The 26,662-nt window shown below is 39.4% G+C and overlaps 1 protein-coding gene across 1 annotated transcript in view; it reads right to left on the bottom strand.

Annotated features, from left to right (window-relative positions):
• Positions 1-113: 113 nt before the first annotated feature.
• Positions 114-26,662, bottom strand: part of tdrd12 (tudor domain containing 12) — a 181,373-nt gene continuing 154,824 nt past the window's right edge. The window contains exons 35-42 of the mRNA XM_041191689.1: positions 26,516-26,613; positions 26,184-26,311; positions 23,110-23,164; positions 22,862-22,975; positions 22,625-22,778; positions 21,013-21,085; positions 10,767-10,872; positions 114-321 (exon numbers count right to left, since the gene is read on the bottom strand). Of these exons, the coding sequence (XP_041047623.1) occupies positions 10,775-10,872; positions 21,013-21,085; positions 22,625-22,778; positions 22,862-22,975; positions 23,110-23,164; positions 26,184-26,311; positions 26,516-26,613 (720 nt within the window). The 3' untranslated portion in view covers positions 114-321; positions 10,767-10,774. The remainder of the gene's footprint in view (positions 322-10,766; positions 10,873-21,012; positions 21,086-22,624; positions 22,779-22,861; positions 22,976-23,109; positions 23,165-26,183; positions 26,312-26,515; positions 26,614-26,662) is intronic.

Genomic DNA, 26,662 nt, shown 5'->3' with positions numbered 1-26,662 from the left:
TGGAGGTTTCATCACACTACTTGCCCCCACAGTCCAGCCATTAGTCAGCCACCACGTCCATCCTTGTGATGTACTGCCTTCCTATGCCAACTGGAAAGCAAAAAGACTCATTACCTAAATAGATTATGCCTGACTATCAGCCAAATATCTTTCTCCCCATCTTTTCAACATTTTTATATCTGGTAAACAGACATGATCAAAGAAAATGACAAAAAAAATTATATTTTTTAATGTCCCAATGAATTTTCTCCAGGGTTGCATACAGCAGTATCCAGCTGATTGATTTTCAATTCCTGGAGACTCCAGGCCAATCTTGGAGGGCTAGCAAACAAAGAATGGCACATGATTCAAAGTGATTGACAGCAGACATCCAGAGGTTTTTTAAACATTGAAATCAATAATACAAGAACATATCACGCAAGAATACAAGTACAATGGCCTTTCAAAAACCATACTATCAAAGATGAAATAGATCAGAACTTCCAAAATGATGGACCATTTCAGAGCCAACAGAAAATGATTTTAATTTTAGACAGTTTCAATATAAAGTCAGGCAGATCTTAATAAAAAGCTTGATGAGACAATAAAGCAGCAAGAATCACTTTGTACTTTATGTAGACATTTTCTCTGCTGTCAGTGACAGGGTTGGTTAAATGGTTTTAACACAAGCCTCTTAAGTGACCCATATTTTTTAGATTTTCAAAGCTGTATAGGGAGTTTAATCTTATACTTGTAACTGTCAAAATTCAGCATTTTGTATACTTATTTCAAGCTTAGATAATTACTGTTAAAATAAAAAGGACAAATATTATGTCAATCTGCACGTCCACAAGTTTTATTCAAATGCTTTCAGATTCAGTCAAAAGGTGACCTGCATTTGGTTATTTATGTGCTCCTTCAAAGTAAATGAGAAGTTGGATTGTAGTTATGCTTTACTGCCACCTACTGTTGCATTATCATTTTGGTTGCTGTCAATGAGAAACTATTTGATGTTTGGTCCTCAGGCTTCAGAAATTTTCAAAATGGATTCAAAACACATTAAATACAGAGCTGTATTTAGAAAAACTGTGTCTCACTGATCTGTCAACTTTAGATGGGTACCGTACAGGGTGCTACTTTACTACTAGGTTAAAAAGAAATTATGGGTAAGTCACCAAAGCATACTGTTCACCAACTCAAGAAAATAATCTGGGAGAAGCACAAACTCAAAACTTTGCATGTACTACTTTATGTAGTACTATAAAATTGTTTATGTTACAGGTGGATGTAAACATCCTGTGAAGGTCAGGGGTCTTGGTCACCATTCTTCCCTCAACTAACGTCACCAAAAGCTGATAATCTAGTCAGTCATTCTTTTACTATGCATGAGACATTACTGTCCTGGCTAGAACGTTTGCCACATTAAAAAATCCAGTGGCTTTAAACACTTGGAATACCCTGAGGACGTGGAACAGCTTTCTTTCTTTATCAGGTTTATATTTAGAGACATGATCTGCTTGCAACAGTATTACATCCCTCCTTCGAAATCCAAGAAAATGGTCCTTGCCTAGAAATCACCATCCGAGTCTGTGTTAAGTGCAACAAGCAGCCTAATAAAATGGAGCCTGAACCCTACTTACCCCAATGAACATGTCCTACAAACAGCCTATAGCTAAGGGCAATTTGATGTCTTAAGACAACAAAGAAAACTTGCATTTATAAAGCATTTTCACGTCCCAAAGCAATGACAACAGACAAATTAATTTTGAAGTGCTGATAATGGTGTTTTGCAAACAAATGCAGAAGCTAATCTGCCCATTGCAGGGCCCACATGAGGATAACCTGGTATGTTTCAGTGGTGTTGGTTGAAAACCAATATTTATTCAAAACTCTCTTTACTTTGGAAAAAGTACAAGTTATTTATTATCTGCCTAAATACCAGTGGGCAGACAGGGCTTTAATGTTTAACTTGGAGGACAGCATGCTCAAAAATGCAGCACTACCTCAACAGTATCAGCATAAATTATGCACTCAATGCTGGTTGAAGACCTTGAACTTAGGGAATACTACTATACTGACATTAGGTCAGATTGTCCTTTTACAGGAAAGAATTTGGAAGTTTTGCACTCTCCCACAGTTCTCTGATATGCTTTGTAGGACAACATAATTTTCATGAAAACAATTCAATATTCCTTCAAAATGTGCTTGATACTGAACAGCAAAATTTTAAAAAATCATTTCACTCCACACGAGGATTACATTATTTTATTTCTGAACTTATAAGACGGTTGCAATGAAAATGCATCATACAATAAACGCTAACAAATCGGTGATTTCCAAACTGTTCTGAATGGAAAACCCCTGACCGACTTAACTTCCCAGAAATACCATACTAAGTAAACAATTACTGAAAATTATGCACCGAAATATGATGACCTTGCAGATCTTTTTCGACTCCCTTGATTCCAGAGACCTCCATTTGAAAACCCAAATCTATAAGAACGCAGAAGCCAAAGAAATGTCTGTGCTTATATTTTTATATAACCTGCACATTTCTTCTTGCGATCTTTTATGAACTTTCAGAGTAGTTGTTTTGATGTATTTGTTGGGATTAGACAATGGACAATACAAGTTGAGAAATTGGATACCCCAGGCTTTTTTTTTCCCCTTTTAGTTTCTAAAATGTCTCTTGTTCTCTTCTCTCTTCTTTCATCATTTTAATATCCTTGGTTCAAACTGGTTCTCATTCACTACTGCCTTGTAAACTATTTCCCTTTTTCATTAGGATTTATTTTCTGATGTTACTTTTAAAAAAATATTGCATTGCACTATCACTTGATTTTCGAGAATATTCCCTTTAAATTGATCGATTTGAATGCACGAAATCAAATAACCAATACAAAAGCAAATATTCAAAACTAGTTATTGTTGCTTAAGTTCGCATAATATGCACATTGTAATTTTCTTGCAACGGTAAAATACAAATATGGTTCGTCCATTCTGAATGGGCAATCTAAAGTAGTAGACACTGTGAACAGATCTCCGTGCCACTAAAAAAAATTACCTTTCAACTTTGATACCGTAATAGTTTGCCTTAGTTTCAATTTGAGAATCATAGAACATATATTTGCATTAAGTAGATCACTTCTGAATGACTGGAGGGGATTCCATCAGCTATAACTTATCGCTGCACCTGAAAACAGTCCCGAACATCTACAAATACTGTGTTCCATTGGCCAAGTTCTTATGATAACCACAACACATGACTGTACTCAGAAAAGCTAATTCAATTTCCCAGCATAACATTAACAATTGTAAGACATTCTGCTGGATATTTAGAATTACATTTTCTTACAGGAGCCATAGTTAGCAAATACAGTAAAGTCCCGGCATTCATAACTTCCTCTTTTCAGAATTCACTCAACCGCGCAAAAAAGACTTTGTACAGCAGTTCACCCATTGTGGGTCTGAATGTACACTTATCCTCGGTTTAAAAAATTAAAAATAGAAGCCATCTTTAGAAAATACTGGAAGAAAGAAATAACAACAACAAAAAAGGCATCCATTATATATGTCTTGCAATAGAAAGTGTGCACTGCATGAGTGAGAGTCTGCTGTTGCTTGCATGTGGGTGTTCCTTTTGCTGTGACTTAATTCCTGATCACAGTTCACCTCCACTCTCAAGTAAAGTACTGCAAGTGTGAGAAATTTTACATTTTTTTGGTTTTATTAAACAATTTCTCTAAGTTTCTCTCTAAATTTATTGAAAAGAATTTTTCTTGTCTTTGATCTTTTATACATGTAAAATTTTAGATGACTGGAACCTATCTAATTGACTCCCATTGTAAAGTATGTTCATTGTTTGCAATTTCCGTATGCGGGGTTTTGCAGGAACAAATAGAGGGACTTTACTGTATGAGCAAAGGATAAGTCTAAATTGAACTTTAACCAATAGATCTAACAGGGAATTCAGGGACAACTCCTTGATCCAAAGTGTATTAAAAATGTGGGGCTCGCTATAAGTGGCAGTCAAGTTAAATAGCATTGAGGCACTTAAGGGGAAGTTAGATAAGCAAGAGGGAGAAAGGGATAGAAGGGTATGCTGATAGGATTAGATGAAAAGCCTGTTAGAAGGCTCATATCAGCATGGATTTGTTGGGCTGAATGGCCTGATTCTGTGCTGTAGATTCTATGCAAAATGGTTGCCTAACACAATTCCAAGAACTTAACAATATACTATTGCATACCACTTCTGTGCTTCAAAGATTTTTCAAAAATCCGGATGGCTTTCAAAAGGAAATTGGACAATTATCTGAAGAGAAAAAAAGTACAGGGCTACAGGAAAAGGCAAGAGAGAATAGGACTAGCTGGGTTGCTCTTGCAGAGAACTGATAGAGCTGATGGGGCCAATGGCCTCCTACACTGTAACCATTCTATGACTTTCTTCAGCTTATTTTAAATTCAAAGCCTAGAGAAGCATATAAAGAGAATGCTGCAACCCTAAAAGCACAACATAATAAAACATTACAACTTTACCTCCAGGACTTGGTTATGGGCCCAGCCTAGAGAGAAATCTTATTACACTGTTGACTGTAGAAATGCTCCATGAATTTAAGGACGGTCTTCACTCAGGTTTCAGATAGATGGATTAAAATGATTTTTTTCTCAGGTTTCAAATAGATGGATTAGTGTGATTTTTTTCATTGCATGCATCAACTATCCTTGTGGCCTCTGAGTAAATGATGGATTTACTGGTCAATATGGATTAAGTCAAAGTAGCCTAAAAGACAATTCCAAGTGAGAAAGGCCATTTGGCTTCTCTCATTTCATCCAGAATCACCTTAAAAGTACTGTGTTACTGCACCCAACTGGTTCTTAAATTATTCCAGGATTGTGCCTTCAATAATTCATGTGGGAGCCCATACTTATACTAGGTGAAATCTATGTTTCCTGTCCTTCTCTAGCAATCTAAATTAATTTTTCAAATTTAGCTTTCTTAAAACCATTATATGCTCCATATAATAGTGGCTCATAGGATCACTACCCATAATACTGCATTACAACAAATGAGGCAAGAGGGAAGAAAAACTGGAGGGGAAAAAAGGCACACTGTACCACAGAGCAGAGATTATAGAGAGCTTTACTTTACAGCTGTGCTGAGAACATGGTCAAATATAAACTGATCAGAGAGCCAGCATAGATATGCAGAAAACAAGTCATGTGTGTCTACCCTAGCTCAATTTGTGGTAGGTAAGGGAATGTGAGATGTTAATTATATGGACTTTCAGGAGGCATTTAATAAGGTTCCACATCAGAGATCGTTAACAAACAATAAAGGCAACTTATTGACCTGGGTAGGGAATTAGTTAGGTGATAGAGAGAAGGGCAAACAGGTATTTACCTTATTTGCCAGAATGTGACCAGTCGTAACCCCAAGGGATCTGGACACCCTAAGTTTTTCGCCACGTTTATCAATGACTCTCATGAAGGAACAGCGAGCGTTATATATCCAAATTTGCTGCCCACACCAAGTTAAATGGCACAATAATTAGTGTAGATTGAAGCAGGAAGTTGCAAAGCAACACTGATGGATTAAATGAATGTACACACCTTTGGCCGATGGAGTTCAGTGTGGGGAACTCGGGACTAAAAGATGGATCAAAATGTTTTCTGAATGGTGAGAAGCTAGAAACTGAAACAGCAGAGAAAATAGAGGTCCATATAACTACTTCACATGCCTCTCAAGTACTGTGTTCAGTTCTGGGCACTGCACCTCAGGAAGATATATTGGCCATGAGGATGCAGCATAGAGTCCAGGATTATACAAAGGATAAAACATTAATTTACTAGAAAATGTTGCACTCCCTTGAGTATAGAAGGTCTAAATGAGATGTTTAAGATAATCAAAAAGAGTTGTTGGGACAGAGAGAGAGAAACTATTTTATCATGTTAGATAAGTCCAGAACCAGGGTGCACAACCTTTAAATTAAAGCTTTGGCCAAGCATGGGTAAAGTCAAAGCATTTCTTTACACAAAGGATAATAGGAATCTGAAGTTTTCTCCCACAAAGTGCTGTAGAGGCTAGGTCAATTGAGAAGTTCAAAAATCAGATTTTTGTTAGGCAAGTTTGCTAAAGATTATAGAACCAAAATGAGTAAATGGAGTTAACATACATATCAGCCATCGGCTAGAACTGTGTATATAAAACAATGTGAAATGAGAAAATGCCATGTAGATGTGACACAGATTGTGCATGATGTAGATATTATTTTTAAATTGAAAAAACATGACTGCATGGAACTAATGCCCACAGGACAACACCATAATCAAAAAAATGTTTTTTTCAGAATTTATAAATTAACATGCTCAGGTCTCAATTCTCCCAGTGTCCTGACAAATATCTGTTCCTCAACTGAATCAGCCAAAACCAAGTTGACTGGTCATTTGTGGGAACTTGCGATGTGCAAAATCACTGAATGTTTGCTTACATAGCAACAGTGACCGAAAGTAGTTTATTTTATTTGAAGTGTTTGAGGAAATGCTAAGTTGCATCCTTCAAAATTCACAGTGAGAAGTTCAACACAGAAAAGGTACAAGTGTTTTTGTTGGTTATAACAGTTTTAATTAAAGAGTCAGTGCTCTTTATATGCAATCCGTAGTTAAAAAAATGTCAAGGGTGTTAATTTCATTAATAAACTTTTGATGTATTTATACTAGCCTTCAAGAAGTTGCTTTTTGAAATCAAAAGTAATGCAAGTCACTCTTTAAACAGAAACTGATCTGATTCACTGGCACTTGAATTTTGAGTTGCAGAGATAATGAAGTGCGGGCGCTTTGTCTTTTCTTGACTACTTGAGTACGAATGGAATTACTGGCTGCTGCAGTAATCAAATACTCTGCTCAGCAATACAATTTCAGAATTGCTTACAGCAGGAGATACAATTACATTTGAGAACCTTAATACAGAAATTTGAAATGGTTTTCTTATTAAGTCAAGAAATCAGTTCTAGCTTAATGAGAAAGACATTATGAAACCTTCAAGGTGCCAACATTTGCACTCAATGTTATTTTTGGGAATATTTATTCGCTTGTCAGAGCTTTCTTTGAATATTTGCAAAAACAAAGGCAGGAATTTTCCAGGCCCCCACCCCCCATGGTGGACTCCCCCATGGCGGGACCAGCAAGCCACTGAAATCTCCATTCAATCAGCGGGACTGGAAGATCCTACTGGTGTGAGGGGCTAGAAAATTTCAGCCAAAGTATTCTGATAAACAGAATGACTAAGACAGTACCCATTTCAGTAGCTTATTGAAATCAAGCCTGTTTAAGGATTTGCTAGCAAATGGAAATATGAGCATAAAGCCAGCTTCAAACTCCCTCCACCTTCAGCACCAAGTTAAGGTACTTGAGATTTGCTTGTCTGGTAAGATTGAAGTTTTTGTGAATTTAGCTGCATTTAATTGACCAAAGATCCAGGAATTAGATGTGTAAAAAACATATGTAGCATTTTGTATTCCATGGTCCCAAGCAGGGGATCTGTAAAAAATTCCAGTATCTACAACAGGTTGGCACTAACTAGCTGTATCAGAGGCCACAAAGGCCATGGCTAGAAGAATGAAAGTTGCATATTCAATTAGTCCACAAAGAATTATTGAAATTCTTTCTAACAAGTGGAAAAAGACATGGAAACCTCAAGACCAATTAAAAGAGGAACTGGACAAGCATTTGAAAATTGTAAAACAGAAAAATAATAGAGAAATGGGATTGGAATAAATACTCAGTTAAAGAGTTAGCCCGAGTGCAGGTGCAATGGCAGAAAAATGAATCTTCTGCAAATTCTATCGCAAGCGTGGGACATTTTATCTTTCTGCAACATGTGGAGTTGGGGCAGAGAGGGGCTTTCAGAAGTTGAAATAAAAGCTGATTGGTGTAAAATGAAGAAGTGAAAAATGAAGAAGTGAAGATGTGATAGTAACATCAGAAATGCTGGAATTACTCAGGTTAAGCAGCATCTGTGGAGCAGGAAAATAAGTTAATAATTTCCAGCATTTGTAATGTTCTGCTTTTGTAAGGTGTGATAATAATGACTGGATGTCCAATGACATTGCTAATGTATAGTCTGCTGTCTGCAATATAATTGGAACAATTAGGCTAATTTAGCCCGTTACTTTAAAGCCATTGTGCAAATGCTCCCCATGTGAAACTGAATTAAATTAGCAAAAACAGAAAACTAACCGTATACAAACTACGTTAGTCAAGAGGAGTAATTGTTAGCTACCTGTAAGTTTTAGGCTTCAGGTTAATATCTGGCTGTTTGCATCTGTAACAAAATATGAAAGATCTGCACTAAGTTTACATATAAATTTTTTAAAAATAGCTTGGTGCTTTGAAAGAAGGCGTCCACGTTTGAATATTCCAATCACTGCTAACACCACTGCAAATAATGTGGGACAGGTTCAACTTATCATAAGAACTGGACCAGTGGACGTACATTGAAGTTTGTACAAGAACACAAATTGTTTACAGCATTTTTGAACAGAATTGGCGCTCTTTATAAGTAAACTAATAATGCAAAGATAAGTATTTCAGATTGTTGCCTAAAACAGTTATTTAGTGTTGCTTGAATGCAGAGGCTTTCATGTTATTTCCAACAATTAACATTTCTTTTAGTGCATCTGTGGGAACTAATACTGCCATGTTACCAACTTTGTGAATTTGGCAAGTTATTTCTTTGATAAAACAGAAAATACTCAGCAGGTCTGAAAGTATCTGTGGAATGGGAAACATCCTCATTCTTTTCATGAAGCAAGGACATTCAAAGTTTGATTCAAATCAGACAAAGTTTCTCAGAGGTGGAACATTAGTGCTTTGAAACAAATTTATTCCTCTCCTCTTCTACACCCAGCCATCAGTTCCTCTGGATAGGATGAAAAATTGTGTTAGAAGAAACAGGAAACAAAGTCAATTGTTCAAAAATTACTTAGAAGCAGTTTGAGAGATCTGGAAAAAGATATTCAAAAATTAGAGCAATGTGAAATATAAAATGGATCTCCAAACAATGCAGAGTGCTATCTGCACTCTTGAGAATAGATGAAATAGCCCAATATATCTCAAGTGTTTTTCCTAGCTGAACTCAGATCTATTAAGTGCATGCTGGAGGAATGAAACATAAGACAATCTCTATACACTGACAATATACTAAGGTGATTTTCTGAAGTGGTATGAAGGGATTTTTCTATTCGTCTGTATAGGTTGAACAAATAGGAAATATATTTGTCAAAATGCTTGTATTTATTGTGACACTCCATGAATGCAGATCAGTGTTGTTATTTACCTAAACTATTCAAACCTCATGTTTTTTGAGTGGACCTATCATGCTTTTGGATTTTGACCCTTTTCCTACAGAAGGGATATGTAAACAGTTACTTTTGAAGATTAGGTTTGTAAAGTATATTCATACATTTTCTTAAAAAAACCACTGATGATGGATGGATGGTCAAAATGCTAATGATGTAAGCTTTGATATTGCGACCCATTAACTGTAAAAAGCAATTTGTTAGTCTGTCTCAGTAATTGAGCCATTGTATTGAGAATTCTCTGATTCTTTAACTATGAACACAATGCGATTTTAAAAAAGATACACAGATGGTTGATCAGGTCTTTGAACAGAAGCTTGGAGGAAAAGCTTTGGCCAGACTCCTAACAATGTTAGGTTAACTCCTAACAATGCCCCTGTGGAGTAATTATTTTTCCATTATGACCCACTAATGTGGGCAAGCATGTCAACACAGAAGTTATTGTGGTAACAATGGCAAGGCTATCAGCACTCTGTTATTACTGAGTAAAACTGACTGCAACTTCTGGCTTCTGCGCATGTGCAGTTAAACATGAAAATCTGGACTTGCTTTTAGTGTTGCCCTGCTTCTCCACAGGGTGTGCTTTTGCAGTCTACCGAGATAGAATAATTTAAAATCACTGATATCTCACGAACTTCAATTATTCACACTATTTTCATGAAACATGCCACTATAAAGAAAGTTAAGCCTTGTTTTAGCTGACTAAGTTTTAAACTGCATACTAAGTAGGGTATGAATTACTGAAGAACAATCTTCGAGGGCCTTAAAAGGTGGAGTCTCATTCCCACCAATAAACATGTAGAAACTGTAGATTTTTAATAAATAAAAATGTTTATTCTGATATTTAAGTTTCTTCCTAACCCACATATATGTCCCAATCTTTAGTTTACATTTTGCACAATGATTTAAATGTGATTTATATTCCCTGCTTTTTCCTTCCTGCTTTGCTGTAGTTGAGAATTTTTCAATTTGATTGATCGAACAGCCTGCCTGCCCTGTTGCTGGACACCACAGATTCCTTCTGGAAGGCAGCAAACTGAATTGAATGTCGGAGAGGAAATCTATACTCGAGTCTGCCACATCTTTGTGGGCAGCTTTACAAGTTCAGCAACTAGCACCATTCCATCACAACTTATCATGGAACTATTGCTCTGATAGTTAAATAGCTATGAAATAAAACAGTTTAACAATTTGTAATTGGTGTTGTTTTATGAAGTATTTTCTTGGTCTGCCTTTGAAAATATGAAAGACATGAATATTCAATTTAGTACACAAGCTGATACTTTTGTCATACTCCAAGGTAATGCTTTTTATAATTATATACTTATAATACAGAACACTCCCAAATACAAAAAATCAGCAAAGACTAGCACCTGTGTACTTGAGAGGATATTTAATGCAATACCATAAACTTTTAACATGGATATTTACCTGAGTCTTCAGTAATCTTCTTCAGAACTATCATTAGCACTGGTAAAACCACCACATTCATCTATGCTGGGTTCCATTATTATTAGCTGCCCCTTCCTTCTAAAATCTAACAACAAAGAATAAAAGGAACAATAAACATACTTCTGACATTCATATATCTATTAATATTTTAGAGTAGAAACAATTTTTTTTTTATACCTAAAAACATTGTTAAAGTGTTTAAATGGTGGGATAAACAAAAACAATGAAAACTGGAGACGTTGATTCCAAACCCATTTCTTTCTCCTACAGTATCTCAAATTAGAATAGCTGTGTGTAAAATGTCAGATACTTTGAGATTACTCTAACAGAGCGATAGTCAGTCACAAGTTACGGCACTGAATAAGTAGAAAAGATCATTTTTTGACACAAGGACAAAGATCCCTTCTGATATATACACTTATACTCCTTTCAGGCATTTGTTCTGTGTCCACTTCCATCTGAACAGTCAATGCAAGATGGTGCATATTTAGTGCTGTTCAGGGGAGAGAACCAATTGGTTCCGATACCACCAATACTATGTATGTAATTCCACAAAGAATAGAAAGACTAAGTCCAATCTGGTTTTGAAGAGAATTTACCTATTCAGACTGTTCATCTGTTACTTTGATTGTTGAAGAATACAAGACTACCAATCCCATTAGGCAGTTTACACCAACTGATACTAACCAGTTTATAACTACCAATACAGCTTGGGCCCAGCCTACTAAGGGCGGAGACAGCAGTCAAGGAAGCATCTGTAACCAGTGTAAGAAGTTGGCAACACAGTATGCAAACATGCTCTGTCCTTTAGTCTCAAGGCAAATGTCTGACTTGTGTTCAATCTATGTGCCCTGACACAGTTCCAGGTACTTTGAGTCTACAAGTTGAGAAGGTAGAGTTGCAAGTAGTCTTGCATCGAGATTCAACAAGAAGGCAACAACTACAAAGAACCAACCCCGTGATTCACTGCAGACTTGCCACTGGAGTTTTGGGCATCCACCAGTTAATATTAGTTGGTGTAAACTGTGCAATGGAATTGGTATTCTTCTGTCCAACAAAGTAGCAGATAAGCAGTAAAGGTCTGAATAGGCAAATTTGCTGCAAAACCAGATTGGATGTTGTCCTTCTGTTCTTTGTGGAATTGCATGCATAGTATTGGTGGTATCAGAACCAATTGATCCTTTGTTCTGAACACCACTAAATATGCACCATCTTGCACTGACTCCTCAGATGGGAGAGGACACAGATCAAATGCCTGAAAATGAGTATAAATGGATCGTATGAATGATTAAAACATCAAAAGTTGATATTCTCCTATTATGAGAAAAAAGACAGCTAAGATTTTCAAGAATCAAGATTTAGCATGGCTCTGAGAACAATCTTGGAGAAGTCAATCGTTAGGGAGGGCATTCATTTAAGGTGTTGCACGTGAAGGAAGTCTAGTCCTACTGAAATTTATTTTGTGAACTCTTTGGATGTTGAGCCTAGTGTTGCAGACAGGAGAGAGATGGTATGATGGTTTCCCTTTTTCCACCTCTCGACTGACCGAAGACAGATGGGTTCTTAAAAAGAACAAAAAGTGTTTTAACTCAGAGTGCTGTGACTGTTAAGAATAGACAAATAACAGGTTTTCTCAAGTTTTTAAGAAAGGACAAGGATAAACATTTATTACTCAGCACATTAAATATATTTGCAACCATGCCCGTTCATACTCACCCATAGTGACACACACACACTAGAAAAGATGGTGATTCCAAGAGGTAGCATGCACTCAGATCTTAGAAGTCCAAACTTCACTGTCAAACTTGCTTCTCTCAAGATGAAGGGCTGAATTTTCCCCAGAATTTCATTAAGTGCGGTAGTGGGTGGGTAAAATGGAGGCCTACCCACCGATGAAAATGGTGGGTTTTCACACCATATCTTCCCAAGCCCACCTCATTACATATTCACTCCCGCGAAACACGCCATTTCCATGGTGGGTGGGCTCTCGTTCGCCTGCTTGCCATCATCCCGCTGCTGCATCACGCCAGCTGCTGTCTTTAAAAGGCACCTCCAGCTAAGTGCTCATCACCACCAGCTCACCACTGCTGCCTGGGAGACATGGCCAGTAAAGGAAAAAAGACCGCAGCTCCCCGCTTCAACGACGGGTCCCTCAAGCGACTGCTGGGTGCTGTGGAGACCCACTGGATGTGCTCTACCTCAGCTCTGGCCTCAGGACGGGTAGAAATGTCACCAACCCTGCTTGGGCGGCGGTGGTCAGCATGAACGTCCTGCAGAGGTCGACAGCCACCCAGTGCCACAAAAGGATGAATGATCGCCCCCCGTACCGCCAAGGTAAGTCACTCTTTTCATCACTCCCAACTCTCACTCCCAAACCCATCACTCACTGTCAATGCAAGGGACATCACCATTCACTCTTTCATATACACCATCATTGTCTTCATCCCATTCATGGGACCACTCACCACCCACACCGGCCAGGCATACTTATCATCTGGCCCGGCAGGCATCTTGATACATTTCCCCCATCTCTATCCATGCAGGACAAACTGGCTCACATCAGGAGGGAAAGGTCGCAGACAGGTGGAGGGATGCCGGAATTCAAAGTTCTCAGAGATGAGTGTGTTGCATGGCTGCCCTGTCAACCTGCGACATGAGGGACACTGGTCCAAACCAGCATGCTGAGATTGCAAGGGGCTGTGAGTGCCTCCAGCAGTCACTGCTACACGGCCAGCTATGGTGAGGAGATTGTACAATGCGTGCAGTCCAAGTGCTCCGCGGTCCAATAAAATGGTGGCAGATTCAGAGTCTGTGCTGGGGTTAAAGAGCGTTTGGAGGCCCTTTGGCGCCTCCATGTTGCTTGCATGGGTGGGCAGGCTAGGAGCCTGACCCCAATCATATCACTGTGGCTGCACCTGATCTGTCTTAGTTGCTGAGGCATGGCAAGTTTATACAGATATCCCTAATACGTGGCTATTTCCATCGCTTACCCTACCCTGCCCCCCACCTGTGTGTGGGAAGCAGTGCTAGGGTAGCACTTGACCACCCCCACCCCTCAGCAATCACCTCAGAGGCTGGCCAGCACTTGCCCCCAGGCACCATCTTTCAGCAGTCGCCTCCGAGGGTGGCCAGCACTTGCTCCCAGACACCCCCCCCCCACCCCTCAGCAGTCGCCTGCGGGGCCAGGCATTAGTATCCCCTGCCACCCGCCCTGGCACCACTGAGGCCTTTAAACAACAGACAAGCCGTGGAGAACGCTGCTGCTCACTTGTCTCAGCTCCCCCAAAGTGAAGGCAGCCTGCGTGCTCTCGTAAAACATGTCGGTGTGCTTTCCCACCGACGTGGACAGACGATATGGTGGTGTTCCAAAAGCCTGGCAGGATGGTCTTTTAACGATATGCTAATGTATTACAATTAGCTTCCTGCCGACCAATGGCGGGAAACACAGCTTGCCATTAGCTGGCTAAGTGGAAGATCGTGACTTGCCTTCCCTCCACCAGCGGGCTTGGAAAATTCCACCTGAAGTCTTGAAACATTGCAGTTCTGAGATTCATTTTTGGTCCTCTGAACAGATGGTCTGGAAGTTGAGGAGAATGAATTCACACTTGTTTACTGCTTGCAGTAGCAGGTTTCTCTGGCTTCACTCCAGTCGATAGGCAGTTGAAACCCTGTAATGTAAACCTGGTTTAGCTCTTCAGACATAGGTAAAAGCTAGCCTGAATTCTCTGCCTTATGATGGGTCCTATGCAGGGTTCTGCTCCTTTGCTGGTCTGGAACCTTTTATCTGTCTTGTTGTTCCCAAAGATGTGTCTTATTTAATGTCCCTCATCAGAAACCTAGTTTCTGTCATGTGACCATTGTATCTGTTTTACACTGCCTTCTCAAATGGTCTCTGATGACCTGGCCATTGACACACAAGAGAGACTGAATTTCACCCATTGACATATCATTGTGATAGAATAGGATATTGCTCACATCCAATCTTTGGAATTGCAGTCCACACACAAAAATCTGTAAGTCCACTGCGCACCAGTTTCTGTAATTATTTGGATATGGGCATCATTAAGTAACACAAGAGTTTGCTACACTTTAATGACTTCTTAAATGAGATGTCCCGAAAATTTGTTTGCACTTTCTCTTGTTCTGACATGCCGGCTATCTCCAGGGCCTTGTGTAGTTCCATATATACTAATAGGAAAAAAAAGGCCACCTGATCTCTCAACTCCATTTTGTTTGTAAAAATAAAATGTCCATTCTTCAGAAATCCATTAGTCTATACTGTGTGAGTGTAACACCAGGATAAGGGTCAGTATTTTGTGATGGCAATTTAATTGATGTATGTTGATGATATGATGATCAACTCTGAACTCTTTTCTGATAAATTGGTTTAAGTCAAAAGGCAAAGCAGGTCAAGAATAATTCTTTATGGGAATTATACAACACTAAGCAATGTGTCAACTGTGGCTCAGTGGGCAGCATTTGTGTCCCTGAGTCAGAAGTTGAAGTTCGAGTCCCACTCCAGGACTTGAGCACAAAAATCTTGGCTGACACAACTGTGCTATACTGAGGATGTACTACATTGTTAGGGTGGCATCTTTTGGATGATACATTAAACATCTCAATTGGACCTAAAGATCCCACGGCACTATTTTTATCAGTACAACAGTGACTACACAAAGTACTACTTTGGCTGTAAAGCACTTTGGAGACATCCAGTGGCAGTGAAAGGTGCCCATATAAAATGCAAATATTTCATTTTTTCTTTCAATTTGTTTTCTGTGAACTACAGGAATCTTCTCAAAGTTGAAATAGTAAGGGTAGTGTAATGAATTAATAGTTATAATAATGTGTGACATAGGCCATGATGCAACAGTGACATCAACAGTCACGTGCTAGACTCTTAGGAGAGAAGATGGAACACTTTGTACTTGGGGAAGACATACCTATTCTGTAATCTAATAATAGTGTTAATAAACCATTCTGAAGCAAGTATCAGAGTAAGACTACAGTCTCTCTAGATAAGATAGGCTACGCATACCAGAAGCCAGCAACCATGCCATCAGCATATGAAACATAGTAGCAGCAGTGGTGACACCGATCTAGCCAAGCATTGGTGCCATCGAATGGACCATGGAAAGAAAATGCAGGAAAACCTGGTAGCAGTAAGAATCTACGAACTTCGTGAAGGAATCAGCAAACTGGAAAGTGATAACGGTGTCCGTACCTGGCGAACAGTTACTGGCCCTAACCCACCCGTTTGAAATTCTCGGGGGCCCATGGAGGCCAAAAGTGGGAGTTGTGGATGAAACACTTCCTCGGATATAGAGAATCAGGCCTTCAGGCTAAAAAGCAAAAGCACCAGATTAGCTTGTTTCCCTATGCTGAAGAGCTGGTAGCCGATGACGTTCTCTTGAGACAGGGGGTAGAAGAGTCCTCCACAGACTTCAGCACTACTCTCAAAGCCTTCGACAAGTGTTTTAGCCCAAAGCGAAATCACGCTTTAACCAAAGATCCCAAAGACTAGGGGAAGTCAGCTGAATTACTTATCAACCAACATTGCCTAGCTAGCTCTTGCAGATACAGGATGTTCAAAGATGAACTCACCCATCACTGCATTGACAGTGAGGTCCATGATTGAAAAGCTCTCCAATTTTTTTTCCCTACAGGCCAAGGACAACCTCACTCTGGATCAGGCAGTTCAATTTGCGAGGCAGGCCAAACTCAGAGATAATCCGGGGTATAATCCGTTGCGGCACTGAGGCTCTAGATGATGCTATTAAATGAATAGGCCCACGGGCAGCGGCCCCACCCACTCAAGAGCCCACCAAAATGGGCGAAAGGCCTGGAAACCCCAAAACAGCCATTTTGAGATGCTTACATTGTGGTGCAAAGAGACAACACAGATGCCAAGGTTGTCTAGCAGGGGGCACAGAATGCTTCAAAAATGGGAAGACTGGACATTTCATGTGCTCCTGTAAGTCCAACAACTTTAATCAAGGGGGAAAACAAAAAAAATTAAATGCACTCCATCCAAGAAATTGGAAACAATAACAGATAAAATTACCGAGTTTCCAGGGGAAGTAAGTGATCTCAATCAAGACTGTTGGTCAGTTAGAATTTAATATCTGATGTTAAAGGTTTCAACACCAACTTTAAAATTGACACTGAAGCTGGCTTTGTAATCTGGACTGGATTCAGCCAATAATCCTCCGTTAATCAGATATTAAATTGCAAGGTCCTGATTGCACAAATCTTCCAATAAAAGGCAGGCTAATTGCTCCTCTTCATTACAAGGTGGGGGGTGGACAAATCCTTGATTCTTTCTATGTTATTCACAATCAAGGCACATCCTTATTGAGTGGCGATGTTAGCATACTACTGGGAATTCTGTAAAAACTGGATGATGATCTGCATGTAGAGAATGTGATGCCTTTCATGGAAGAATTTCCAAGTTTTATGTAGAACCAGTGGATTCTTAGCTTACAGGTTTATTCATTGAGCAGTGATTTTCTTTCCATCACAGCGACACCATCTACTAGGCCTCAGGCAGATATTGCAGTTATGGATCTCTCAGTTCTATACGAAGCTAGGCCAGAGAGGGTGGATTCAGAAGGCACTGCAGCAGACAGTAGCCATCCGCAAGATCATCTTTTGGACCTGGCTTGGCTCTTTCCTGAAGATAATAAAGAAGAGGCCACTGTGGTGTTGAGTGATCTGTTGGAAGACAAGGTCCTAGAGGTTGGTATCTTATTTGAATCTAGAGCTGAACCAAATTAAGTCGCTGTTGTTTTTCTTGGAGTCAGCTGTGTTTACTGTGGCAGAGCAGCATTCAGATCTTTATTCTAATGAACCTATGAATGCGATGCCTTCTATATCGCTGGTTAGCCATGAAGTATTGTTCAGGGATAACAATGTGCTTGATTCTATGCTTAAGTACATTGAGGGTCACAATGCCAGAGAGTTGGTGGTGCCTGTTTCCATGGGTGAAAGTAAATTGACACCCATACTTCAACCTGAACTGAAAATCTTGTTGCCACTAGAGCTGTCCTGCAGAGCACAAGCCAAGGCAGAAATCTTCAGGGCTTTTACAGCTTCAGGATTTTGTACAGGAAATTCACCTCAAAGATTCATCCCATTTGAGAAAATGGCATTGTCTTATCATCATTTCTTCCCATTGTCCACGGTGGAGCAGCCTCACACAAAGGAAAACATAGCAATGTTACCACTGCCTGCTGAAAGTGAATTTACTTCCTGAAATGTCAGCAGGAAATCATCTCTTCTTAGTTTTCTAAAATGCCTATAGGAATTAGGTCATTTTTCTCCTCGTTGTTCAGATTCATTAGAATTTCAGGTATTCAATACCTTTTTATCTTCAATGCAGCAGCGAATGATACGGCTGAGAGACTTCATTGAAGTTTAAGATACTTTGCCGTCTCAGGTCTTCCTCTACTGCAATTCGAGGGAGAAGATTCCCGAAAGAGTCCTAACTTCTCTTCTAGTTCAGGAAAGTTCAAGTGTTGATGTCCTTCAGTTTACACTCCAATTACCCGCAAATCCTGCAAAGCTGCTGTCTCATTTTGCCGTTGATGATACTCCCCAAGGAAAAGAGGAATGCCTTCATGTCTTCCCAAAGAGCCAAGAACACTGTGGAAGACTAAATCCCTCAAAACACTGGCTTGGGGTGGGGGGATGGGGGAAGGGGTGCAGTGGGGAAAGAGTAGGAGTAGGAGCTGGGTAGAATCTGTAGCAGTGAAGTGGAGCTACAGAAATGCAATGTAAGTAGTTTAAATATAGCCTCAGCTAGTTTCTAAGTCGATAGAATTCTTGGGGGGTGGTGTAGTGTAATGGGTTAATAGAATAGTTATGGTAATTAGTGATGTAGGCCATGATGTAACAGTGACATCAGCAGTCACATGCTAGACTCTTGGGAATGAAGATGGAACATACTGTGCTCAGGGAGACATACCTACCCTGTAACTTATCTTTCTTAGTGTTAATAAACCAGTCTGAAACAAGTACCAGAGTAAGACGACAATCTCTCTAGATAAGATAAGCTACGCACAACAGGGGTCAGCAACCACAACACCAGCATATGAAACAGGAAGAACTACCCTACGTCCCAAAAAAAAAAGTATTTTCTGAGTGATGAAATAGTCATTGCTTTGAGCAGAAGACAAACTGAATCACTGAGGTTTAAAACACAGGAGACCATTTAGCCCATCATGTCTGTACTATTGTAAACGAAAACAAGTTCCATTACCCTGTACCTTTGAATGCTTCAAATCTTTAAAAAAAAGCAATGATAATTGCCTCCACCACTTCCTTTGGTAAAGCATTCCATGTTAATCATCCCCTGTTGACGTAAAAAGTGACCTGGGTGTTCTTGTACACCAATCACTGAAAGCAAGCATGCAGGCACAGCAAGCGGTTAAGGCGGCAAATGGTATATTGGCCTTCATTGAGAGAGGGCTTGAGTACAGATGCAAGGACGTCTTACTGCAGCTGTACAGGGCCTTGGTGAGGCCACACGTGGTGTAGTGTGTGCAGTTTTGGTCTCCTTACCCAAGAAAGGATATACTTGCCTTAGAGGGGGTGCAGCAAAGGTTCACCAGACTAATTCCTGGGACAGCAGGTTTGTCATATGAGAAGAGATTGGGTTTACTAAGCCTGTATTTTCTGGAGTTTAGAAGAAGGAGGGGGATCTCATTGAAATGTATAAAATTCTGACAGAGATGGAGGGACTGGATGCAGGAATGATGTTTCCTCTGTCTGGGGGTGTCTAGAACAAGTGGTCACGGTCTCAGGATATGGGGTAGGCCATTTAGGACTGAGATAAGGAGAAACTTCTTCACTCAGAGGGTAGTGAACCTGTGGAATGCTCTACCACAGGAGGCTGTGGAGGCCAAGTCACTGAATATATTTGAGGAGAAAATAGATAGATTTCTAGACTCTAAAGGATGCAAGGGGTACAGGGAGACAGCAGGAATAGGGCTTTGAGATAGAGGATCAGCCACGATCATATCGAATGGCGGAGCACGCTCAAAGGGCCGAATGACCTACTCTTGCTCCTATTTTATATGTTTCTATCTTTCTATAACTCCTCTCCTCACTCCGTGAGGATTGAAAATTGATGACCCCTCATGTTAAATTCCCAACCAGAGGAAATAATCCTTCCCTATTGACTATCAAAATACTTCAGAAATTTAAAATTCTCTATTAAATCTCCTCTCATTTTCCTCTGTTCCTGTGGAAATAGTCCCAGCATCTCGAGTGTTTCCTCATTATCATTTTCTGATGAAAGGTCAACACCTGAAACATAAACTCTTCCTCTCCCTGCAGATGCTGCCTGACCTGCTGAGGATGTCCAGCATTTTCTGTTTTTAATTAGTTTCTCAACTCCGGCATCATCCTGGTGATTCTATGCCATATACTCTGAGTTTAATAGCCTTTCTATAATGGGCTCCTAAAACAATTAAGTAACTTTTGTAGAAATGCATTTTTTTACTCAATGTTCCTACTTATAAACTCAAAATCCAATTTTCCTATTTTTCTGGCTTTATTTTGCTTGATTTGACTCCTTAGGTCTTCCTGTTTGTACTTTTTGGAGTGTATGCCAAATTCCGGCCTTCTCTTCCAAAATTTATCTTACAAATGTGTGCAGTAAATTGCACCTTTTACTTGTTTACTCATTTTTTTAACCCACATGTTCCTGATTCCCCACCCCCACCCCACCCAAGAAGTCCTTTTCACAGTTTGTCAATACCGTGTCTCTAATACAGTCAGCAAATTTTAAGGCTTTTCCTCCCAAAAGATAAAACTGAATTTTACATTAACATTTGGGATATACTACTTCAAACTATAATCCAAGCAACATGTATTTTCTCCCAAGTCTTTCCCACATGTGCTTCTACAGGGGTAATGAACTCAAAGAGGGATTTGAAAGATTACTCAATTTATTTTGTGTAACAGTAACAGGCCTGTAACAGTTCTCCAAATTATCTGTCCCAGGACACTGTTGGGGGTGTGGGAAAGATATAGAAGAAAGAAACACATCCAATAAATCGGCAATGTGTGCAAAAGAGGAATATTTTGGTTAGTATAGTTAAAGGTGAAGTTATTCTTTTTACTGGAGTAAAAGTAGGTTTTTTTTTGCACTCGGTTCTTCAATTTCACAGTGCCTGAACAAATATACTCCTTTGAATTTATTTTATAGAGACAATCTTACCACTGAAAATTGGAAGAGATACATCATCCGTTGCTTCATTGAAATAGGTGAAATCAAAAGTGACATTCGGATTCTGAAAGAAAATGCATTTGAAACCCATATAGTAAGGGATGTTAATGATGCTCAGTAAACATAATCCTCTCAGTTTCCAAGAAACCAGAGTGCTCTGAATCTTGCTGCAAATATCATCTTAAAAGCTCAAATGCAGGGTGGGGATGGAGTGGGGGTGTAGAGTCAGGCCATAAATAAAGCCGTTTCAACATGCAGCATGAAGAGCACTTATTTCTGAAGTGTTATAATGGAGCCAGCATAGCATAATCTGGAATAAGGCTTCTTAATACGTAACCAAAGCAATATACCGTGGATGCTGGAAAACAGAAACAAACAGAACATGCTAGAAAACAATCAGATCAGGCAGAATTTGGAGAGAGAAATATTTCTCTGAAACATTAACACTATTTAGCTCTCCACAGCGGCTACCCGATTTGCTGCGTGTTTTCATTTCTTAATTATGCAGCTAGCTGAAAGCAAAAGGATGATAAATAGTTATGTTCTAAGTGACGTGATTCAAAGGCTGTCTGAACATTCCCCCTACAGTCTTAAATTTAACGTGTAAATGTGTACACAAAAACACAAACAGCACAATTACTTTAGTGACTCTCGTTTCATTACATAGTATAGTAAAGAACATGGATGAAGAAGATTAGCTGTACTTTTTGCAGCACACACAAACGCCTGTCCATCTCCGTCTGTTTTTCTTCTCCACCCTCTACTACCCCGTGTGAGAGAGAGAGAGAGAGTGTGAGAGAGAGAGAGAGCGAGTGCGCAAGAGGTTGAAAGCAGTGAAAATAATGAAAGGGCGGAAGGACAAAGCTTGCCTCATGATAACTGATGCAATTTCATGTTTTTATTAATTTATTTGTCAAAGCGCAACAGCTACATATAAACTCTAGATGTAAATATATTTAACTGGATAAATAATTGCTGTTAATTGGTTCTTGCTGTGATAGTCCTTTGGCACTTTAAGCATGGATTTTACACTGTCAATGGCAACCTAAAAATAAACTTGCTGAATTTGATGCCTGCAGAGAAAATCTAGTTAAAAAAACAGGCCTTTCTAGCTGACAACTTGAATAAGCCTGGCTAGTTTACTTTAGACTGAGACGAACTTTGCAAAAGATGACTTGCTGGCATGAACATGGTGCAAACCAAATTCAAAGCAGCTAAGTCCCACAAAAATGATATCTCTCACATAAAATCACTATATTGAACAACAAAGGGACTTCTCATAGAATACAACCTGCTCACAGATGCTCAGTTTGGGTGCTGCCGAGGCCACTCTGATCCAGACAGCATTATAACCTTGGTCCAAATACGGACAAGAGTTGAATTCTACACAGAAGTATTTTTATAGAAAATCCAACCAAATTCAAATGCAGCACTAAATTGGCAACATTTGTTTGTAAAAAAAACTGCATTTTGGAACAATCGAAAATGGTTTCTACATGCACTGTTTAGCAATAACCTACCTTGCTTTAAAGAAACTAAATTTTAAATTGCAGCCAGCTATTACCTTTGTTTCAAGTTCTGCAACTTATTTCACTACAATTACCTTGAATTTCAGCAAACTGCTCCATTCACCTTTCTCTTCTTTGAACAGTGTTATGACAGGCTCTTCATTTTTAGTGACACATGAGCACTTTTCCTCTAAAATACTACCTTGAAGTTCCAAATCCGCCAAGTATAACTTGATGCCAACAAAGGCACTGCAATTAAATATGAAGCATCAGATAAAAATCTGAGACAATAATTTTCTTTGTAAGTAATACACACTCTAGCTGGCCTTTACCTGAATACTACTCTGCAATGACTAAATTTGCATGAATGCTCTGTAAAATTTCGCAACTTGACATTTAGTACAAGACGATCTTCCTTCTGATGCCATTTTACTTCTGGGTGAAAGCTACAAGGATATATGAACAATGACAATTTAAAGTATAAGGTCAAATTTAAAACTCAAAATTTTGCTTCAATTATGTAACCATGTTGCACAACTAAGTTGCAGATTTTGAATACTTAATTATCAATGTGGATAACCTTTTATGATCCATTGTTGATTGGCCTTTTCTATCTTCAGGAGCATCCACAATACCTGTGATTAGAAAATAATATAAAACATAAATCTTAAAATATATATTAATTCTGGTAGAATCTTTAGAAACTGAATAAATATTTTTTCAATTTTCTGCCAATTCATTTTTCTGTATAAAATCAAACGCATGCACTCTATTGACATTAGCCAAGCAAATCCTCATGGATTGCATGTGTAATTCAGCACCGATGTTTCCAAATAAAATGAAACAGTTCTGGTTGTGTGACATGCCTGGATTTAATGGCATATTAAAAAAATGTTTTCTCCTCTAGACAGGCATGACATATGTATATAACAGCAAACGTACTGCAGGATTAAGCATGTCATGCTCAAAGTACTTCATGGCAGTTTCCTTTTCTTTCCCTATATAACTGATTCAACAGAAGAAGTTGAAAGACATTTTATTAAACTAGATTCTAATTTTTTTTAAAAATTCATTCATCGGACATTCATTCATGTCAACATTTGTTGCCCATCCATAAATATTTGAGATGGTGGTAAGCTGCCTTCCTGAACTGCTGCAGGCTGTGTGCTGTAGATACACCTAGTGTTGTCAAGGAGGAAGTTCCAGGATATTTTAGCCAACAATGGTGAAGAAGCACGATATAGTTCTGTCAGGATGGTGTGCGACTTGGAGGGAAACTTGTGGATGGTGATATTCCCATGCATCTGCTGCTCCTATTCTTTTAGGTGGTAAAGGTTGCAGGTTTGGGAGGTGTTATAGAAGGAGCTTTGGTGACTTGCTGCTGTGCTTTGTTGTAGATGGTATACACTGCTGCATGTGCACCAATGGTGGGGGAAGTAGATGTTTAAGGTGGTGGCTGGGGTGCCAATCAATTGGGCTGCTTTGTCCTGGATGTTGTTGAGCTTCTAGGAGCTGTTAAAGCTGCAATCATCCAGGCTGACTTGTGTCTTGATGTTGGAAAGGCTTGGGCTGTGGTCGGGGGCAAGTTACTTGTTGCACAATTCATAGCTTCTAAGTGGCTCTTGTAGCCACTGTATTTATGTGGCCCTTCCAGTTCAGTTTCTGGTCAACAGTTAACACCGGGATGCTGTCAGTGGGGAGTCGGCAATGGTAATGCCAGTGAATGTCAAGGAGATGTGGTCAGATTCTTGATGTCAAGGGCAGTCACTCTCACTTCACCTCTGGAATTCAGCAACTTTATCTATATTTGGACCAAAGCTATAATGACAACTGGAGCCAAATGAAGGTAGTGAGAGAAACCAACAAAACGAAAAAACATACTTGAGCCCCATTTTAACCAATCTACCTGTCGCAGATGCATCTGTCCATGACAGTATTAGTAGGAGTGACCACTGCCTCATTGAGACAAAGTCCCATCTTCACACAGGGAATACTCTCCATCCTGTTGTGTGGCTTAACTTCCATGTTAAATGGGATAGATTCAGACCAGATCTAACAGCTCAAAACTGGGCACCCATGAAGTGCCATGAGCTACCAGCAGTAGCAGAATTGTATTCAACTGGCCCAGAATATCCCTCACTCTATCATTTCCATCAAGTCAGAGGACGAGTCTTGGTTCAATGAGGAGTATAGGAGAGCATGCCAGGAGCAGCAGCAGGCATACCTAAAAATGAGCTATAACTTAAGATGCTAGATAACAGAAGTGTTATGAAAGCTCTGCAGTCCTACTATTTCCAGTCATCAATGGTGGTGGACAAATAAGCAACTAACTGAAGGAGGATGCTGCACAAACATCCCCAACCTCAATGACGAGGGACCCAAGCACATCACAACACAAAAGACAAAGCTGAAGCTTTTACAACCATCTTCAGCCAGAAGTGCTGAGTGGCTGATCCATCTTGCCCTTCTCCCGAGGACCCCAGATCACACGTGCCAGTCTTCAGTCAATTTGATTCATTCCATGTGATATCAAGAAATGGCTGAAGGAACTAGATACCACAAAGGCTATGGGCCCTGACACATCCCGGCTGTAGTACTGAAGGTTTGTGCACCAGAATTAACCAGGTCTCTAACCAAGATGTTCCAGTACAGCTCCAATACTGGCATCTACTCGAAACTATGGAAAGTTGCCCAGATGTATCTGTCTCACAAAAAGCAGGACAAATCCAATCCAGCCAAATGCCAGTCCATAAAGCTACCCTCAATCATCAGCTAAGTGATGCAAGGTGTTGTGAGCAGTGCTAATAAGTGGCATGTACTCAGCAACAACCTGCACACCAATGTTCAGCTTGTGTTTCACCAGGGTCATTCCCAGGGATGGTGATGGAAGGGTCTGGGACATTGGCTGTATGACTTGGTGACTATGACTAGGTCAGGCTGTTGCTTGATTAGTTTGGGCACAATTTGGACCAGTCCACAAATATTACGAGAGAAGGACTTTCACAGGGTCATCTTAAACAACAATGATAATGTTATTGATTTTATATGTTAAAATGTCTCAAGTGGAGATTTTAACATTAGCACTAATGTTTCATTTACAGCGGCAAGCCAGCAACATATAGTAGGTAGCAATGCTATCACTGGAGGTTATGAGTACAAGATAGCTTCACAGGCAACCCTGATGACAGCTTGTGCAGAATGTAGGCTTGCTGCTGAAGATAATAAGTCTTTACCCTACCACCACCACTACCACTAATGCACTGAGTTCAAACCATCTGTACGGACCAGCAAAACAGCAAGATTGGTACTGACCTTCCCAGATACTGGTGAAATGATTATTAAATTTGACTTTAAAACAACTGTACATCTGAAATTGTTTTAAAGTGGAATCGGTTGAAGAAATTGTTCTGCAATATAAAATGGACGCTTTGCAGGACACAGAATTTTCCCAGTGGTTAAGTGAAAAATTCACAACAAAAGTTTTTATGTTATAGCTTCTAAAAACTGCAGCAAAAACTATATCAAACGAGCATTGTTAATGCTTCATCTGATTTTAAAATAAGCAAATAAATAATTTTACTAACAAATTCACTTTCAAACATGTAGAACAATTTCTATTTCATAACAAAATCATTTACCACGGTGAATCCATACCAGCATTTCCTTCACAGGAGGCTGCACCATTTTGTAGGCAAAGTAAATTTTGCAAACTGGTTAGTGAAAACTTCAAGTTGTTCGCAATTTTATATAAAGCACTCTTGCTAGATATGCTCGCTAACAGCCTAAAACAGTCAAGAAACACTTGGTTAAATTTCCATGCAGCGGATCAATTTGAAATCAAAAGAGAGATCAAGAATGTAATTAAACATATACTATGATGCTACATTGAAAATCACCTGTTTTACATCTTTTTCTAGTTTGTAGTTCCTACAGAACCTCAATGCAGAAATGTATATACATTTTACTGATACTATAACATTACATACCTCTCAATAATTAAAGCAAGTCCACTTGATAACATTAAATTCAGACCCTGAGGTCTTCCACTGAGATGACACAAAACCTTCAGAATGTTTTCCAAAACCTTACAAGAACAAATTTGAAAAGGATATTATCTTGACATATAACTTTAA

The sequence above is a fragment of the Carcharodon carcharias genome, chromosome 7, assembly GCF_017639515.1.
Source record: "Carcharodon carcharias isolate sCarCar2 chromosome 7, sCarCar2.pri, whole genome shotgun sequence".
Classification (NCBI taxonomy): Eukaryota; Metazoa; Chordata; class Chondrichthyes; order Lamniformes; family Lamnidae; genus Carcharodon; species Carcharodon carcharias.
This window is presented reverse-complemented; position numbering and strand designations above follow the sequence as displayed.